Below are 20415 nucleotides of genomic sequence, written 5' to 3'. Positions count from 1 at the left end.
CCTATGATAAATAGAATTCCTATTTCTTGGTTCATGTACTAAGGATTAGTGATCTCAGCTATGTCCCTTGTGTAGTTTATCCAAAGTACTATCAAATGGAACATCAAAACACTAGAGATATTTTAGCCTTATTGTACTTTTCTTGGATTCCAGTGATACTCCCTATTCTGCTATTTATGTATATGCTTCCGTTTCATAACTGTGTCCCAATCAACTGCAGATTCTGGTTTTCAATCATCATTTTTAGTTAGTAACCCCTTCCGTTCCTAACCGAAACTCCCTCCATTTGCTTTCTAAGCTTCCAGTAACACATTATCCAAAACAGAAGGACCAGGCAGAGTTGCATGAAAGGACTACATTCCCCTGCTGATTCTCAGATCCCTTGTCAGAAATGATTCTGTTCCTCAAAATGTATATAATTTGTTATTCTGGATTATACACATCCAAATAATGAAGGGAAAAAAGGCCAGGAAATTTATCATTGGTTCCATATTACTCCTGTACACAGTTCTGAAAGAAGCTTAAAATGTACTAAAATGTGATAATCATTTCTAGAGATGATGTTAATCTAATCTTGTGGGAAGCACTTGAAAAACTGAGTGATTGAAATTTTATTTTCTGTTATTTTTCCAACTAACTCTCTTAGTAGAGAAATGGTAGTATAGATGTTAAATTTAGTCTTGTCTCTCTAGTTAGCATACTGAATCTTTGAATCTTTCTTTTATTATTTACTCTCCACCATAAATATGGAGGGCATTTTCTAGTTTAATCCAACAAATATCTAAATAAAACATTTATTAGAGAAAGTATGTGGACATAGAGATTAACATAACTATACTATAAGCATATAATTGCTAAATGAATTAAATGATGTCAATAAATTTCAAGTGGATAAAATAAAAATGAAAGGGCGGAGATAGAATAAACTATCTTTATTTATAAATTTGGTAGCTTGGGGTAACTACCAAACCCCCCAAAGCATTATGGTGTTCTATACAATTTATATCTCTGCTGTGACACTCAGTAGTACTAAAAAGCAATATAAACATATTTATGTCCAGGAGATAATTTAATCCTATCTAGGGTCACACACTACAGGACATTCCCTTCTTGTTTTGTAAGAATGATGCCCTACAAAATTTAAGAATTAGAGCTTTAATGCCAACATGAAGCAAAGATAGAAACTAATCAATTACTAATGAGACTAAGTATGATTTGATAGAGATGTAGGTGTTCTACTTGTAGCTTACTACTCTGAAAATTCAGTGGTATTAATATCAACCACTAAGTTGGCTTGACGGCCTGCTGAAAGGCAGTCCAGGAAGTGCTCCGTTTCTTGGCTCCTGGCCTCTTACAGAAGTGTTAACTGCATCAGTTTGGTTGGCTTGTGTACTATGAGAGCAGAATGACTCTGAAAGTTTTTCCTTTCCAACAGTTTTCATCAAGATGCTATGTACCTGTTCAAACAAATATTGTGGAATCTTTTCAAAACAGATTCTCTTTAAAAACATACAACTCAACATATTTTAACTGAATTATTAGAAATGTCCTTAAAGCTTCATCCAAGAGAGCAAATATATGAATTATATTTCTAAATTGAACTTGAGTTGGATCTGAAAACAATTTTAAAATGAACACTCCTATATAGAGAACAATATTCAGAATAAAAGATTTGAAACACGGGCTTTTTCTTTTGAATGTAATTTCACATGACTGCTCCCTATCAATGTTACTTCCCATTTGAAATGTAGTTCAATTGTTTCACACTGAAATTATAATAGTTCATGTAGAAGTTATATTTGTCTCACATCATAAATATTTATGGTCATGTTATAGAAAAAATGCTTTTAACATTTAGCAAAATTTGAAAAATGCTTTAAAATGTGACTCAAAACCCTATATTTTCATTTAATACACTTATAAACAAAGAAACCTTATTTCCATCTAATGCCTTTCTAGGTTCCACTGCTTAAATTCCTTAAAAATGTTTGGCTTTTAAATCTGTCTCCACCCTTCTACTGGCCAGCTTTGCTCCTCTGACATTTCATAACAATTCCATGACTCATATGAAGACCCTTGACTTAAAACTCTTCCTTTATTCACGTACCTGAAAGTTGAAGATTTCAAACACCTGCCAGATTTGGGGAGTTTGTTAAAAAATGAAAAGGGAATCAAGTATTCAAAAAATATCACACAAATAAATATTCAAACATAATGAAACCACTGTACTTGTTTCTACCTGGTTGGTAAAACACTGTATCTGTCAGGCAGCTTTCAGTACAGATGACAGACAAAAGTTAATCAAGCCATTGTAATGAGAAATTCCTTGCTGCTACAAGAAAATTATTGGTAACCAGTGGCTTGCTGACATGTTTCTCGCTTCCTCTGATGTCTATACGATATCCTCTTTCACAAAAATTCTGCTCTACACTCTAACTTTACTGTCTCCAGAGGCTGAGCCTATATAAGGCTCTCTTCTTCCTATTATGGCTAATTGGGTTCCTTTGGTTCTCAAATTTATTAAATATTATATGAATTCCAACCAAGTATTAAGGATTGTACTAAACATTAAATGATGAACAGGACATAGAACCTCAAGGATCATAATCTGCTGGAGGAAATAGGTAAGTAAGCAATTCCAATCAAGAGAGAAAACTAGAAAGAAAGAGTGCTTCTGAACAACAATGAAATAAAGAGTAGAGAGGGATGTGTGATGCGGGGTATGTGTAAGGTACATGGAAGGGGAAGCCAAATCATGTCTGGCCGACCACTGAGGAAGTTACACTTAAAACGAATCCTAAAAGATATAACAAGTTGGACATGGATGGGGGAAAAAAAGGAAAGAAATTGTTTTGAAAAATGGAAAAGCATGTAGAACAAACCAGGAGAGCATGATATATTTTTTAAAACTGTAAGTAGCCAGAAGAGAAATGGTAAGAGATGAGGTAAACTTGGGCCAGTACACGGAAGACTTCACATGCCAACAAAGTACATAATCCTAAAGGGAAGAACCCTTAGTCTCAGTCTCCTTTGCGGATTCCTTTTCAATCCCCCAAACCTAAAGGTCAGAGAAACCCAGCATTTAATCTGTGGACACTTTCTCTTCTCTATCTACACTCAATCTCTTGGTGGATTCATCTAGTCATGTAACTTTAAATATAACGTACTGTATATGCTGATGGCACTCAAATGATTATCTCCACCCTGAACTCCTGATTCATATATTAAACTGCTCCCTGCCAACCCTGCCCCGTCCCATCTCTTGGACTTCAATGTCCACCACACTAACCACGCTAGCTTCCTCACCATTCCTGAAACAAGCAGGCATCTACTTCAGGACCTTTGTTATTAATTTCAGGTAAAAAAAAAAAAAAAAGGCTCTGGAAATGTTTTCTCTAAATATTTGCATAGCTTCTTTACTTCTTTCAAGTCTTCCTTCAATAGCCCTTTTCTCAATGAGGCGTTTGGCTATTCTTGTCACTATATTTAAATTTCGACCCCTCTTCTCCACCTTTCTCATTTCCTATACACCTTCTCTGTTCTTCGGCTTTACATCTTCTCCTCAGTGTTTATACTATATAAGATATACTTCTTATTTACTTATTATTGATAAGCTCCATGAGGGCAGGGAGTTCTGTTAATTTGGTCACTACTATATTTCCAGGGCCTAGAATAGTTCCTGGCATATCATAGGAGCACAAGAAAATATGGTGAATTAATAAAACATGGTGAATAATACACTATATTACTTTAAGAAAACAGTTTATTTTGAAAAAATTTTAGACTCACAGAGAAGTTGAAAAAATAGTATAGAGAGTTCCCATATATACTTTACTCACGTTCCCCCAACAATGACATTTCTATAATCATAGTGTATGAGCACCAAAACTGGTATTACTTTTATAATCAGGAAGTTCATGAAAAATTATGGGGATAATGCTTTCAACTTTTCTGTAGGTTTAATATTTTTTAAAAAATACTCGGGGGAGAAATGATGAAGGGAGTAATCAAAGTATCAAATGCTATACAAAATAAGAAGAAGCAACCTATAAGAAAATTTATTTCATGTGGTTTCCTCAAGCCAACTGAAGACTGTTTTCAAGAGTAGAGAATAATTCATTGTGCCAAGTGCTACTGCTAAGCCAAATGAGATGAGGACTAATCAGTGAAATGACCATGGGTGATCAGGATGTGAGCAGTTTCAGTAGAGTGCTAAGTGGAGTGCCTGTTTGAATTGTGATCAAGAGAAAAAAATTAAATATGGTAAGTATAAATAATTCTTGCAAGGAGTTTTCTGTATGAATGAATGAAAGAAATGCAGTAGTAGCATTAAAAGTATAAAAATCACCTATAACCCCACAACCAAAATCATTAGTAACATTTCGCTAACTTCGTTTTCTTGCAAAAAGGCACTAGTAATAAATAGAGCAAATGGAAACTCTCATATACTGTAGTGAGAATGTAAGTTGGTATAACCCCTGTGGAAGATAGTCTGGCATTATCCGGTTAAATAGAATATATACATACACTACCACCAAGAAATTCCACTCCCCGGCATATATCCTAGAAAAGGTTCTTGCACATGTACCCCAGGAGACACATACAATAATGTTTATAGGAGTATTATTTGTAAAATCTCCATACTGGAAACATGACAAAAGTTCAATGTTACTAAAATGGATAAATGACGTGCAGATGCTCATGGAATAAAATACTAAAAACCACTGGAACTGAAAGAACTACAGTTACACACAACTTGGATGAAAATTACTATGGTGAACAAAAATCACAAAATAATACATACGGTATAATTGCATTTACAGCAAAAACAGGTAAAGCTGAATTCAGTATTCAGGGACACACAGACAATAAATTATTCTAAAAGGTAGGGAAATGATCACATAAATGTTAGGAGCGTGGTTACCTGTAGGGAGGAAGGGGGATGTGTTTGGTGAAGAATATATGGGGGAACTTCTGGGGTGTTGCTATTTCTAGACCTTGTTGTTAGTTGGAGGGTGTTGCCTTTATAATTATTTAAAAGTTGTATATATGTATTATGCACTCTTCTGTACATGTATCATGTGATAAACTTTAAAAACAGATCTTAAATTAACATATTCTTTCGATTTAGTAATGAGATCAAGAGGAACCAAAAAATCCTTTCGCACTAGACAAAAATTTGCTCATTGTCTTGTGGCAAAAAAACAAAACAAAACAAAACAAAGATTTGTCAAACTTAAATATAAGTTACCTACTTTTTTGCATAGAAAGACAACTATTTCAAATTTGTTGACCTTTCTGTGATGACTGACATGTGGCTGTCACACAGGTATTAAAAAGCCCCTACATTCTTAATCTATCTCCCTTCAAGGTAAAGATATTTTAAGAATGACTGAGAAAATAATTCATTTTTTAAAAACTTACATTATACAGAAAGTTTTCTGATAATGGATGTTTAGAAATGTTTCCACTGTTACATGAGTTAATTGCTGAAAATGATGTGTAGCTGCTAATAAAAACGTATCTGAAATCTTATATACATGGATTAAAAGTTTTCTAACATTTAAAAATTCCCCCCCCCCAAAAAAGAGAATATAAATAATGGTCTTTGAACCTATTATTAAACATAAAAAAAAGTCAAGGTAACAATTGTAATAATGAAGCAAATGACAGTATTCCACGTAATACAGGTATAAACATTTTTTAAAAAATGTTTAGAATATAAAACGTTTTAAAAATCAGTGAAATTAAACATTAACATATTTCAAATATGAAAATTTATAAACATAAAGAATCAAATAAAACATTTACAAAAATATAGATATTAAAAAGTTATAATTCTAATGTAAATTATTAAATATGACTGTAGCTAATGCTTTTTTCCCCTTTGCATCCTTCTTCCCAGGGTACCTTACAAACTGACTCCTCTGAAATAATTGGTCCAAAAATACTTCAGGACCTTCTTGAAGTATTCAACATCCATCCAGTGGAGCTTTCCAACCAGCTAGTCAGCTCTTCCTCTTTGGCCAGATGCTACCGGATTGTAGCAGTTTTGATTTCTCTCCCAGTTAACCTGAGAAGGATAATTCTATTAATTCCTCCCCTTGTCCCAGGGGAGAGATTAGCCACCTTCTAAAGGTACTCTCCAAATCAATGCTTTTTTTCTTTTTACCTTTTTCTGGTGTGTGTGTGTGTGTGTGTGTGTGTGTGTGTGTGTGTGTGTGTAATTGCTGAAACTGAGTGGTAAAGTAGATCCAGGAGAATATCAGAAATGAAGGAGAGGAGAGTTGGGGCATAAACTGGAAAGAACCAAGAAACATGAACGAAGCTATTGGTTGTTTCTAAACTTAACCGTATTAAACAAAAACATTAGTATTTTGGATTTTCAAAATAGCATAGGATACTAGAATATACAAACCAGCACTGTAATCACTAAATGTAAGAAATCAGTGATATCAGGGAGAATGAAAATTTACCAGGCAAATTTCAAAAAAACTTTGACATAATTGTTGAACGAGACTGAAATGAACTTTAAGTCAGTTTGAATTACTGTATGGCAGAGTATACAATTTTCAAAAATAAATAAAGCATATTCAATTGTTATTGATAATATAAAGTGAAAGTGAAAATTTTAATGTATTGTTAGTAAATAAAAATTTAAAGTTAATTTTATCAAGATTGATTACATCTTATAATTTTAAAATTTCAATTTTCATATTTATAATGTAAATAATATAAGTACAGAAGTACATGTATATAATTTGCAAATGCATTCACACACACATACCCAGTCTCAATTTTTTTAGATTGTTGTTATTTCTTAACTGAAAAGAGTGGTATGATAAAAAAAATAACTGAATAAACACCTGGCTTAAGATTATGGGTTCTTTATTTTAGAATGCTAAGTTGTTACTAAGTTGCAAGTAAACATCTTCATTAACATACGGACAAAAAACTTGATTGAATATTAATTCTCAGGCCCATTACCTTAATTAAATACAGATTTTCACCAAGAATGAATTTCAAATTTTTAAAAATGTAATTCATGCTTTTGAATTTTGATTTAAAAAAAATCTAAAAATTGTTTTAATTCTACTGTTGTGGAAACAAATAATCTCTTTTTTATGGTCATTAATAAAATGGTAACAGAAATGCAACGGTTTTTGTTTTGTTTTGTTTTCATTATCAGCATAGAATGAAGTAAAAGAATTATATAAACATCAGGAATGTTTCAATCAAGTTAAGATACTAGAAGCACCTGCAAGTAGATACCAACATAACAATTCTTCAGTTTTTCTCTAGATTGATATAAAACAGTAACACTACCACCACCACCAGACTATCTTCTATTTAGAAAAAGCAGTCCCAAATGGTGAATGACATTCAACAAAGAAAGTTTAGAAATGTGGGAAAATTCCAAAGAGGGTACAGTTATTCAAGCAGCTTTTCTTTTCATCTACTTTATGAGGATGCCAAAATAAATCACAAATTGTCTTAATTAACTTAAGTGTAATAAATTAAGAGTATTAACTTAATATTTTGAAATAAGGAGCTTGTCTTAATTATAAATAAAGGATAGGGTTCAGCTTGCAATGTCATGCCAATTATCACTCTCCTTCTTACACAAATCTATCAAAAGAATTTCTGGAAAAAAAAATAAAATTTCCAGTTTCGTAACTGAACCATTCTCCATTTAAAAAAAACAGCAGGAAAGAAGAAAAATGCCAAGCCAGTATTTTAACTAAAATTTCCTTTTCTTAAAAACTGAAAAAGTGGTAAAAAAGGTAAAGAATTCAGTAAATATATATATTAAGATAACTCTTTTTTAAAAATATATACATGTGATTCTTCAAACGCATATTAAAATTGTTTTTTTAATTCAGTTATCTAGAAATTGAAAACGCAAAAAACAAAACTCATCTTTTTTATTCTCCCATAACTTAAGAAAGGGATACTATACATCGAGCCTTATAAATCTTCATCATGGCTCTCAATAAAGGCAGATGAGCTAAAAGAACTTCTACTTTTCTACTGGAAAGACACAAGCAACTAATTGTCTACACAAAGTGGTCTTTCAGGTGATGAAGGCTATATTTTCAACCAGATGGCAAATATTGTAGTAGCCCGATCAGAATCCAGTATTGGTTGTATGGCATGGTACTCATCAGATCAACCCAAGAAGAACAGAATAGATTGATAAAGGCAACAGTCTAGTATGAAACCTGCCCTGCCAACTGGGTCCCATCAACTAACTTTAACTAACAACTAATATTTATTATTGTTATCGATTGATTTCTTACCTTTGGTTACTGTGATTTTTAGTTCCAGAATTTCCATTTGGTTCTTTTTTATTCGACAAACATTTTCCATGAATTTGGTTCTTTTTTATATTTCTAGGCAGTGCCAAAATTCTCAACCTTGTTTGAATTTCTTTGAACATATTAAATATAGTGCTTTAAAAGCCTATTTCTGATAATTCCATTATCTAGATCATCTGTCAGTCTTGTGTATTAAGTCTCTTTCTAATCACGCTGTCTTGTCTACTCTTATGCCTAATTATTTTTGATTAAGTACCTGGCATTTGACATTGTACTTATGGAATTCCAGTATATGGAAACAGTTATAAATAATTTGAAGTGTAGAATAATATTATTTTCATTAGAAAGGATTTACATTTGCTTTTGGGTGCCAATTTGAGACACCTGGCAATGCTAGAGTACCTTCATCCAATTTTGGGGATTGACATAGGTTAAAAGTTGTTCTATAGTCCCTACAAGAAGGCCATTCTATTTTAAGTTCACTCATGTTTCTAGGCTTATAGAGCTTAGGGTTTCCAACCCAAAGTTTGTATGAGGCCTACTCTTAGTGAGCCTCGAATTCCAATTTTTCTCCCTCTAGCCTTGTAAAGCCTTCAAAAGCTCTGCTCAGTTTATCAGCCTCTTGGCTAATGAACCAGAATTGGCAGATACCCTTGAGGACATGCTGGACTCTCCTTTCTGGGTTTCCTTCTTCTTTTTGATCTAGATATCATTATTATTTATTGTCTTCTTAGTTCTCCCATGTAAAGGGTTCAGAATAGGCCTCCCCAAGATGCAGTACTTTGGCATGTGGATTATTTTGAGCTAAAGACAATCAGGACCCTGTGGGCGTAAGATAAACTTCTTCCCCTTGTTCCCTACCCACACTCCAACCCCTCTTAGCTACCTAGAAGAATTTAAATTAGAGAACTTGCCCATAAGAAGTTAAAACTAGAGATAACTTTTTATAGCAGAGCAAACATCTAATTACTAAATATCTGTTCTTCTTATCATCCTGTAAATGGCCTCCCTCCCCTCTGAAGCCCCAAAGCATGTTACTTCCTCCTTAGCTCAGAATGCTAAAATATACTTCATTTTATCTTTCTGTCTCTGAACCTCTCACGTTTCTGGGCTCTCTCACTCTCTTATATATGTGGCTATTTTTCTCTTATTAATCTGTCTCATGTAGATTGAATTATTAGACCAGCCAAAAGAACCTAGAATGGTAAAGTTTCTTCCTCCTCCCACATTCAACTCTTTATATCCTTACCTCCCAACAAAACACACTTTAACTTGGTCCTAGTGAGCACCAGTCAAACTCAACCAGGCTCCCTCTGTCTTCAGGCTTCTCCAAATAATAATAAGGGAGAGAGGGAGGGAAGAAAATAAAACACGACTAATTTATAGGCAAAATAGAAAAAAAAAATAGCAAAATCAGAACACATGGAGCTAGGTAAAGAAATGGAAACAACTCAGGCAAGCAGATATGTGTGTAAGAGGACAGTTAAGTAACCAAAGACATCTGGAAAGTAAGAGGGAAAATATATATATGAACCTACGAATTAGAAGGAATAAAAGTAAGATCTTATTCTAACAAAGTCCATATCTATATTTAAAGCGTCTCTAATTCCATGGCCAGGATTGTTCTCTTAAAGCATTTATAGCAAAAAAGAGTACACTGGGGAAAAAAATAACAGTAGAAAGTGGAGAGAAAAGAGGTGAGAAAAGTGAACTAAAGGAGATGAAAAGAGAAGAGGATAAGAGTGTAGGAGGAAAAGGAAAGAGAAGGGCGAAGGGTACAGATATAGTAACACAATCAGCAAGTTGGCCATCAGCTCCACAGCACTAATAACCGCTCAAGGCGTTTATCCCACCTACTTAACAAGGATGAAAGTTCCTCAAAAATGCAATTTATGTAGCTCTAAAAACCAACCCTTCTGGAAAAACTACTTTGCTACTTTTTGTTGTAGATCTGTATAATACCCAACTATGAAATTACAAAGCTTCAGTAATCAACTTCCAATCACTGTTATTGGACCAGGATCTACCTTTAACATAGTAATAGATAAACTCCTCACTTTGCCTTGTTATTCCCTCTCTCTCCTAGAACTACAAGTACCAAAAAGAGTCAATTCAGGCTGCTATTCAGCGGTAGTATTACTGACAAATGAAAGTGAAAAGACCATTTTACAGATGCACTGACCAGTAGCCATTCTAAAAACCAGGGGGTTATAGCGTATGTAGTGTTTGAAGGGCACCAGGAATGCTGCCTATCTTAAATATCTAACTCTACTCCAGTGGCTTATCAGAGCACTTAAAATGCTATCAATTAGAAAAATCTAACTTTTAGGTTAGACTTTTCTATTTCTAAGATTCTCCATATTAAAATGTAAATAGCCATGGAAAAGTAACAGACTAGGTCTCTGGCACATCATTATTAGCCATTATAACACTAAACAGACAACAAAGCCCCCATGAGAATAGGACAGAAAGAGTAGAACTGGTGAATAAGGGGCAAAAGAAAAGTACAGTTTATAAAGCATTGCAACAGTAATTCCTGAGTGAATTCTTGCCCTGGGGAAAGTTGGGCATATACAGAGGAGCATGAAAGCCCTCTCCTCTGGGAAAAATGGAAGAAAAACAGAGAAAACTGAAAAAAAGGAAGCTCAAAAACAAATAAAGCATTCACAACTGGCTGGGAGGTCAGCTCCCAAAGGGGATAATCCCAGAGCAGCAGCAGAGTGTGAAGCAATCCTGAATACCAGCTCTATCTTTGGTTACCAGAAAGTCTGAGAAAAGGAGGAAAACAATCTCTAAAACCACTGGTTACCAATTGAATATATCAAATACACCACAGAAGGTTTCTAAACCTTCTGTTCCTTCACCCACATTCCTCACTTCACCCCAAAGCAAGTGAAAAACTGATGGGGGAGGCGAGGGGAGGAAACGTATGCAGAGGGGAAAGTAGACTTGTGTAGTTTGTAAAAGTTCCCCAAATGATCCAAATGTTTATGACATTATCCTTCCTCCACAGTAACAAGCTCCTGCCTCCACCTAAGTCTACTTAGAATTCAGTTCCACCAATATGGTAAGGGGATCCTGCACTCTCTCTTCCAGTTCAAAGTTCTTAAATGCTTACATTTGAACTGACATGTGGTTTTGATTGCCACCTAGTGGAAGATATAGAATTAACCATAAGCTAAACTGAAGGTAAGATACTTAAAAAGTATCAAATACCGTTTTCTGTATTCTGTTAAAAAAATAAAATAAAATAAAAATTAACGGGCCCCAAACAGGGTCCCACTCAGCATACCAAGACTTAACACTCATAACAGCAGTTTCAGCCTCCCCCAGGAAAGTAACCTTTAACCAGTCAATCTGGAATTATCTGGTCAACATTGGTGAGGTAATCTGCCTGACAAGACTCCTGCTTCCACTAAAGAAAGGTGACCTTGCTTGCCTAAAATAATTCACTCTCTGATAATAATTTCATCTTGCCCCCTTCTGCCTATAACAACCTTCCATTTCACAAAGCTCCTCACAGTTCCTTTCTATATGCTAGATGGGATGCTGCCTGATTCAAGAATCATTGAATAAAGCCAATTAGATCTTCAAATTTACTTAGCTGGATTTTTTTTTTAACAACTCTGATGGCTGAAGACAGTTTCCCAAAGTGTGGTCATAGGTAAGATGATTTTAGATAGCACATGGATGCATGCTATTTTAACTACTTGGTATTTACTGCAATGCATATTAGAAAAAAGTATAAATGATAATTTAAATACACCATTTCATAAGTATGTGAAGATGAGGCTAAAATAACCCTAATTTTAAAAAGTTAAATAAAAAATACATTAAATCATAATATATAGGTGATAATGAGATATCATCAAAGTCATATGGTGACTCTGAAGTGGCTAAAGTTTTAAAAATAGTTGTCTAAGAAGGTTCATTTATAGAAGATAAATTCCCCTCAGTGTGTCTGAGTTTTATTTACATATACAAAGTGAAGTAACTCAGATTTTAATAGAAATTACAATGTTTTAAGGTACTCTTATTTTTTTTCCTCATCACATACTTTGTTTTCAACATATATTATTACATAGGCAAATGTAACATCCACTACTGCTAAGTCCATATAAATATTTGCCTTCTTTAAAATATGCTTACCTAGGTGGTTACCCCATGATTGTAAATAGTTGATTCCCTTTCATTTTGACAAGTTTCATTATAGAAAATATATTTCCATTTAATTTACACAGTTAAACAAGTTCTCAGAGAACTGTTTGAACTTCTGCCAACTTATTGCAATGGAATGTACTGTAATGACCTATGTTCTATTGTCACAATGGTCAATTATTTACCATAAAATATAGAGGTTTCAAAAAAAATCCTGAGCATTCAATCAGAATTCATTAGTTCTTGTACTCACTGATGTTGAAATATACAAGTGAATATTATGAGATTCATTATCTTCTCGGATGGCCATTTTAAATGACGATGTTAAATTTCTCTTATGATAAATTTCACATTGCCACCTCTAGCTGGAAGAAAGACTAAAAAATTAAGTACAGTCATGTGCTGCATAACGAACGTTTTGGTCAGGGATGGACTGTATATACGATGACAGTCCCAAAAGATTATAATGGAGCTGAATAATTTTTATCGCCCAGTGACATCGTAGCACAACGCATTATAATTGCCTACTATATTTGGCACAGTAACATTGTAGCATAGAAGCAATAGGCTATGCCACACAGCCTAGGTGTGCAGTAGGCTATACCAACTAGGTTTGCGTAAATGCACTCTATGATGTTCGCACAATGAAATCACCTAAGAACACATTTCTAAGAAGGCATCTTTGCTGTTAAGTGACCCATGACTGTTTCTGGAAAACAGAAACAGTATTATCAAGACTAGCTTAAACCAACTGTTCTTTAGCTCCTGGATTGGAACCTACTGTGACCCTTAACAAAATTAGGATTCTGTCGGCAAGGAATAGATGGGGTTATTGAATATTTGATGAGTATTTACCTAACAGTATCCACCACACCTCCCACCTCAAGAACTCAGTTCTTCTCTAAGGAGGCAACCACCCTTACAGTTTCCTATTTATTCCCCCAGAGTCATCGAGACATATTGTGTGTGTGTGACTATATATATTTTATTGATTTATTTTTACCCAAATGGTAGTATACTATACTATATACTATGTTCTGCACTTCGCTTTTTTCACTTAATAAAATAAGTTGAAGACTTGTTCCATTTTAATATGTAATAAAGGCACTTCCTTCTTTTTAATGGGTAAAAATTATTCCATTGTATTAATATGACATAATTTATTTATCCAGTCCTGTAAGAACAGATATTCTGGTTGTTTTCAATCTTTTGCTATTATAAAAAATACTGCACTAAACAACCTTGTACATATATTATTTGACACTGCGAATTAATGCTTAGAAGTGAAATTTCTGGGCCATATAAACTTTGGAATTGGCTGCTGGCATTTTTTTTGGGGGGGGGGAGGGAGCACATTAAATTTGTGGATTGAAATTTAAAGAGCAGGGCGTTTTATTTTAGAGTCTAACCCTTGAGAGCAAATTATGCCTTTTTGTTACATGTCATATTTTACTAATTCTAGGAAGCACATTTACATTTGTAAAGTATAGATAATCCAGGACATCTTTTAATCAGTGTCAACCAGTAATTATTTTTGGTGGCATGACAGATAACTATCATCCCTAGTCATTTCTGTCATCACAATAGTCAAGGACCATTTGAGGAAGAAATCTGAGCCATGGTGTTGTTAGAAAACCTTCTGTGACACCTTCTGGTAAGATTAGGAAAGTGCAAGGACCAAAACTAAAAGAAAGTGTCAGTGATTTGGAAGAAAATCCTTTCAATTAATGCTACATTATCAGTGCTCTTAATGGTACAAAGGACAATTTTGTATTGGAAGAAAAACACTGATTTTGATGACTTCAAGTCAAAAAGTGATTCAGAAGAATTGGATTCCAAATGTAAAGAATCAGATTAGGACTATCTTAACTGACATACTTTGTTTATATTTTCATTTTTATAGTTGCATAAGAGATATATATGATAAAATATCAAATAAGCTAACAAGTTCTTTCGGCAAATAAACAACAACAAACTCCTAAGAGAATATTGCATCAGAGGTATTGGCAGCAGTTTTTCTTTGTGTATATTAAAAAAACAAATAGTGCAACTTATATAATCAGTATCTCAGATTTGAAGAAATACTCTAAATCTTATTTTAGGTCCCTCGGTATTTCAAAGTTTTTCTCATATGGATTTTGCATTCTTAAGGATATTCCTATACATTTTATCTTTTCCTTTGCTATATTTTCTCATCAGAATATTATTTATTTTTCCCTGTTTTGTAAACAGCTACCTTACTGAACTCTCCTACTATTTATAACAATTTTCACTCGATTCTCTTGGGTTTTGTAGGTATGCAATGAAATAAATTTTAAACTCAAATCTTAAACTATCTGTTGGAATTTAAGCTCAGTGATGGTAAAGGATTGTATGTTACTTTCACTTTCTATCCCCAGCACCTAGCATATGAACTTTCACAAAGCAGGTAATCAAAATATAGTTGTTAAATGAATTATATAAATGCATCCTTCTTCATAAAATTTACACCTCCCCCACGCCGAGATGTTGAGTTTAATCGAAAAAGTCAAACATAAATGAGGAAATAGTGTTCATATTTAGTTCCTCTTACTACAAACATACAGACCCTGTACAAAGCTGGATATTTTATAACCAAAGCTATATATGTTTGGTTATAATTAGTTCCATTTTAATAATTAAAAACCTTAATTATGAAATAAGCGTTTTATTTTAAACATTTACCTTTTGGATCTTAGATCTGATGAATCAAACTGGATATTCATAGGTCCAGGATTTATTTCATGATCTACTTCAGGGATGAGAAGATGCCTAGAATCATTATCCATATTTGTCATTTTTCTCAGATTCTAAGCACTGATGCAGTCAGTCCTATACAAATCAGAAAGGATAAATTTAAAGTTTCATTAAATAATTATTTTACTATTAATAAACAATACATTTGCATACATAAGTAATTGGAAAAATATGGGAACATATCTTACTGTGGCATATGTCTAAAACATTTATTAGAAACTTGCTAAGTAAAATTGGAGTTACTGTTTATTTTTTAGCTTAATAAAAAATAATCAATTTCTAGTAATAAAACAGATTAGGCTGTTTGGACCCATTTTTTCTGCAGGGAACTAAAAATACTGGTTAAAATATAAAAAACATCTTTTGAAAACTTCAAAAGTAGTGAGAACCATTAGGCCATTTGCAGGTAAAATTAAGGAACCTAGAGAGGTAAATAGCTCATGGAAGTTGCTTTTGCTCTGAGAGTATTTGATGTACCAGAAGAAACTGGGCTGAGGTTTTCAAGGTTTTATGAAGTATTAGGGAAATAGAAGACAAAACCAGATTCACTCAAAGTAAAGAATGATTATAATAAGAAATTATCTCCTCCTCTATTTCCCATAATATGGCTGGGACTACATAGAGCTTTATCATCAGATTAGGGGTTACAAGAAGTAAAAGTGCCTCATTACCTCACAAAGGCACTACAAACAAGTTTTCTTGACACTGACCATAGTGTGTGTGTATACGTGTGTCTGTGTGCCTGTGTACATATGTGGTGGAGGAAATGGTAAATATGCACCTCATGTGGATTTGCAAGGTGGTCAAAGAACTCTTAAAGCTGTGAATATAATTTAAGGTTAACTTGCTTGGTAAGGCTTCTAGGTACCTGGCAGAAGTAAATGTAAATCTTTTCTGTGAGGACACACCTTCATCCTAGGCCTCAAAGAAGACATGCTGACAATCTTTCAAGGATAATAAATAGCACACAGCCAAAATTAACCTAGCATGTAAAGAAATAAAGTAATAAGAACCAGAAGAAATGACAGCAGAAATAGATCCACAAGGACTTTGACTATAGTGATTATCAGAAAATTATAAAATAATTATGCTTTATATGTTTAAATAAATAAAGGAAAAGGGGGATATTTCCAAAATGTCCAGAATGTTTGAGAAGGACCAGAGTTCATTTTTAGGTCAAAATTTTTAAAAAAATAATAAAATATCCAAAAATTTAAACTCAATGAATGTGCTTAAAAGTTAAAGATAAAATTAATGAACTAGGAGATTAAATCAGAAGAAACTATCTAGAATGTGGCAGAGAGAGGGAAAAGACAGAAAATGTGAAAAAGAGGTAAGAGACATGGGAGACAGAACGAGGTCTAAAATGCATGTAGGTGGAGAACCAGAAAGAGATGTGATGGCAAAGGTAATATTTGAAGAGATAATGGCTGAGAAATTTCTAGAATTCATAAAAGAACGATCTACTGATTCAAGAAGTTTAATGAATTCAAGCAGAATTAAATAATATAGGGTTGGGAAAAAAAGAATTAAAATTCTAGACCAAAGGGGAAAAAAGCCAAGGGGAGGTCTTGGAATTAAAGCGTTTGAAGGTCCTTGTATCGTCCAGATCAACATTATACTTTGATATGATGCATGTTCTAATTTTAAAGGTAGCTAAGCTACTAACATAATAAGAGTATAGTGTATAACTTAAAATCTAGTAGAGAGGGAATAGAGAATGATAAAAATTAATCGACCTAAAAAAGGCACAAAAAGAAAAAAATAAAACAAAGGTAGGATATAAAATATAAAGCATAAAATAGATAAGATCCTCTCATTCTTTCTTAAACCCATGCTAATCAGACTATCTTCCTCATCACTACACAAAAACTGCTCCTGTTAGATCACTGATGACCTCCGAATGGGTAAACCCAAGGGTCCTTTCTCAAGCTTTAACTTACTTGCCCTGTCAGAAATATTTGTCATAAGGTTATTACTCTCCTTAATAAACGAGATTCACTAGGGCTCCAGGTTTTCTCTGTACTTCTCTGGCCCCTCCTCCTCTGTCTCCTTCACTATTTGCTCCCTGTCTCTCAGACTTCTTAAAATTGCAGAGTCCCAAAGTTCAGTCTTGGTCCTCTTCTTTATTTACCATATTTACTGATATGGAGAAAGTTTAAATGGTCTGGATAAAAGATTAAACAAGTTACAACATTCCCTTAAGCCAAAGCCTAATCCAGAACAAAGCCCTAATTCTCTTCAATTCTGAGAGCAGTAAGGAAGCCGCAGGATAAAAGTCTGAAGAGGTTAGTTCATAAGGTTTAAGGAAAGTGAAGCAATAAGTGTTTATATAGAAGCTACAGCAAGTTATCCAAAAGATCTAGCTAAGATAAGTAATGAAGGTGGCTACACTAAACGACAGATTTTCAAAGTAGACAAAACAGCCTCCTAAAGGAAGATGCCATCTAGGACTTTTATTAGCTAGAGAGGAGAAAGCAATGTTTGGCTTCAGAGCTTCAAAGGACAGGCTGATTCTCTTGTTAGGGGCCAATGCAGATGGTGACTTTAAGTTGAAGCCAATGCTCATTCACCATTCTGAAAATCCAAAGGGCCTTAAGAATTATGCTAAATCTACTCTGTGCTCTATAAATGAACTAACAAAGCCTGGATAATAGCACATCTTTTTATAATAAGAATATTTTAAACCCACTGTTGAGACCTACTGCTCAGGTAAAAAGGTTCTTTTCAAAATATTGCTGCTCATTGACAATGTACCTGGTCACCCAAGAGCTCTGATGGAGATGTATGACAAGATTAATGTTGTTTTCCTGCCTGCTAACACAACATCCATTCTGCAGCCCACAGATCAAGGATTGATTTTGACTTCCAAATCTATAAACGATTCACGAGTTCAAAATATCAACATTAACAGGAGTTTGTAAGAAGTTAATTCAGCCCTCATGGATGACTTTAAGGGGTTCGATTCCTCTGTGGAGGAAGAACTGCAGATTTGGTGGAAATAGCAAAAGGACTAGAATTAGAAGTGGAGACTGAAGATGTGATTGAATTGCTGCAATCTCATGATAAAACTTTAATGGATGAGGAGCTGTTTCTTATGGCTGAACAAAGAAAGTAGTTTCTTGTGATGGAATGTCCTCCTGGTGAAGATGCTATGGAGACCATTGCAATGACCACAAACGATTTAGAATATTATATAAATTTAGTTGATAAAGCTATGGCAAGATATGAGAGGATTGATTCCAATTATGAAAGTTCTACAGTGGGTAAAATGCTATAAAACATTACATGCTACCAAGAAATCGTTTGTGAAATGAAGGGTCAATCAATGTGGCAAACTTCATTGTTGTTTAATAAATTGTCACCTCAACCTTCAGCAACCACCACCCTGATAAGTTGGCAGCCATCAACACTGAGGCAAAAAGACTCAGATGATGGTTAGTATTCGTTAGCAATAAGGTATTTTAAATTAAGGTATATACATTGGTTTTTTTAGACATAATGCTATTGCACATTTAATGGACTACCTTATAGTGTAACAACATATGCACTGTGAAACCAAAAAATTCGTGAGACTTGCTTTACTGCAGTGGTCTTAAATTGAACCCACAATATCTCTAAGGTATACCTGTATTCTAAGAGAGCTAAGATGTCAAACCACTTACTATCAAGGCCCTCACTCTCACAAATGAATTGGGCAAAAGAGGGGAGGTGTTACCTCTCTTGGCTCTCATTCCATCTGTGGTCCTAGCTCACAAAGGGGTTTCCTCAGTATAAAGACGCTCCTGTTCTGGCAAATGACTTGCTCCCTCCTTCTCTCATTCAGGTGCTCATCTAAGGTAACCCTGCCTTTTTCTTGAGGATCCAGCAGACACCCACTTCCACAGTCCCTCGAATTCTCTCAGCCCCCAAGAGAGTCCCAGGTTTCTCGCACCCAGCTCTGTGAGGGGCGATCTCCGGGTGACCTCAGCTTTGGCCTCACCGCTTTCCCAAGAGGACACTGTTCTGACGCGTTTCATTAGAGAACTTCCCGAATGACAGCCCGCTCCATCGCAAGCTCAGTTCTTCCGCCACTTCCCCTCTGATCCCCTCCACTCGCTTCGGAATGGCGAGTCGCGAGACCAGGGAACGTGTTCTCCCTGAGCAGGCCAAGACCTCAGTCTTCGAGAACACTCCAGGAAGGTGGAAACCCCTTACCAAATCCTCTGAACTTGATGCAGCCAGGCTTCAAGTCTCCAGAGCAGGAAGAGGCAACGGCCTAGACCGCGGGGGCCGGCGGGGATTGGAGTTCTGAGAGCGCTAAGCCAGTCAAACCTCCTGCCACGGCGGACTACAGCACCCAGAGGTCTTTGCGACAGACAACGCGCCTCTCGCCGCAGAGCCCAGCCCTCCGCCTTTAAGAAGAGGGTCAGCCCAGGTGAGCAGGTCACTTCCAAAACGTCGGCTGATTTCAGGGCAGGATCCCTGCCTAAGGCTCTAAGACGTCTGGAAGGAGGGACCCTGTCGCCTATAAGCCTTACAGCCCTGGAGGCCATATGATAAAGGACTGATGTGGAATCTTCATCTAGGGTTGCCCTCTCATTATCTGTCTCTCCTCTCAGGCTTTCCTGGCTGGTGTTCTGTACTCTTGTCATGTGCTTGAACCCTGTGGACACCAAGGGAAGCTGGTTTGAAAAAAAATTGTCGGGTTGGCGCTCTTCCTCCCTTGTCTAGACACTTAGGTACCCCCCCCCCTTCCAAATGTGTTGACAATCTGTAGACTAAAAGAGGGGCTTTCGGGGGAGTCGGAGGCGGGGTGGGGGTGGGGGGGTTTAACACCCTCTTCCCATCCCTAGCCATTTCTCCCAAAGCCATCCCAAATAAACATACAATCTAAGTAAAATTAGTGTGCTTGTTATAAAAAAAAAAAGGCAGCTCAAGGTAAGTCCTCTAATATACGTATGGCAACACCTAGGCCTGTCTTACATAGGAAGCCAGTGCCTTTTTTCAAAAAACAAAGCAAATTCAGTAGAAACCACACTTTGAATTTTAATCTTTCCCAAGCTAGTCACCTGTGATACGATACTCTCATGATATGTGGTACAATACTCTCCTATGATACTGGACAGAATATTATCTTTCTTTGCATTTCAGGCTGAGAAAATAACTAAGCAAGGCTGAGAAG

At 35.2% G+C, this 20415-nt stretch overlaps 1 protein-coding gene across 5 annotated transcripts in view; it reads right to left on the bottom strand.

Annotated features, from left to right (window-relative positions):
- The window catches only part of SLC38A9 (solute carrier family 38 member 9), a 54599-nt gene extending 35036 nt beyond the window's left edge, over positions 1-19563 (bottom strand). For 2 of the 5 annotated variants that reach the window (XR_001596585.2, XM_016142326.2), the window contains exons 1-2: positions 19449-19563; positions 15180-15326 (exon numbers count right to left, since the gene is read on the bottom strand). Coding sequence is in view for 4 of the 5 variants with exons in the window: in XM_016142326.2 (XP_015997812.1) it covers positions 15180-15292 (113 nt within the window). In the remaining variant the exon portion in view is untranslated. The other 3 variants (XM_016142329.2, XM_016142328.2, XM_016142327.2) reach the window with 3 other exon arrangements.
- Positions 19564-20415: the final 852 nt, after the last annotated feature.

Source organism: Rousettus aegyptiacus, unplaced genomic scaffold, assembly GCF_014176215.1.
Source record: "Rousettus aegyptiacus isolate mRouAeg1 unplaced genomic scaffold, mRouAeg1.p scaffold_m13_p_8, whole genome shotgun sequence".
In the NCBI taxonomy this organism is placed as follows: Eukaryota; Metazoa; Chordata; class Mammalia; order Chiroptera; family Pteropodidae; genus Rousettus; species Rousettus aegyptiacus.
The sequence above is the reverse complement of the archived record's forward strand: the minus strand, read 5'-3'. Positions and strand labels throughout refer to the sequence as shown.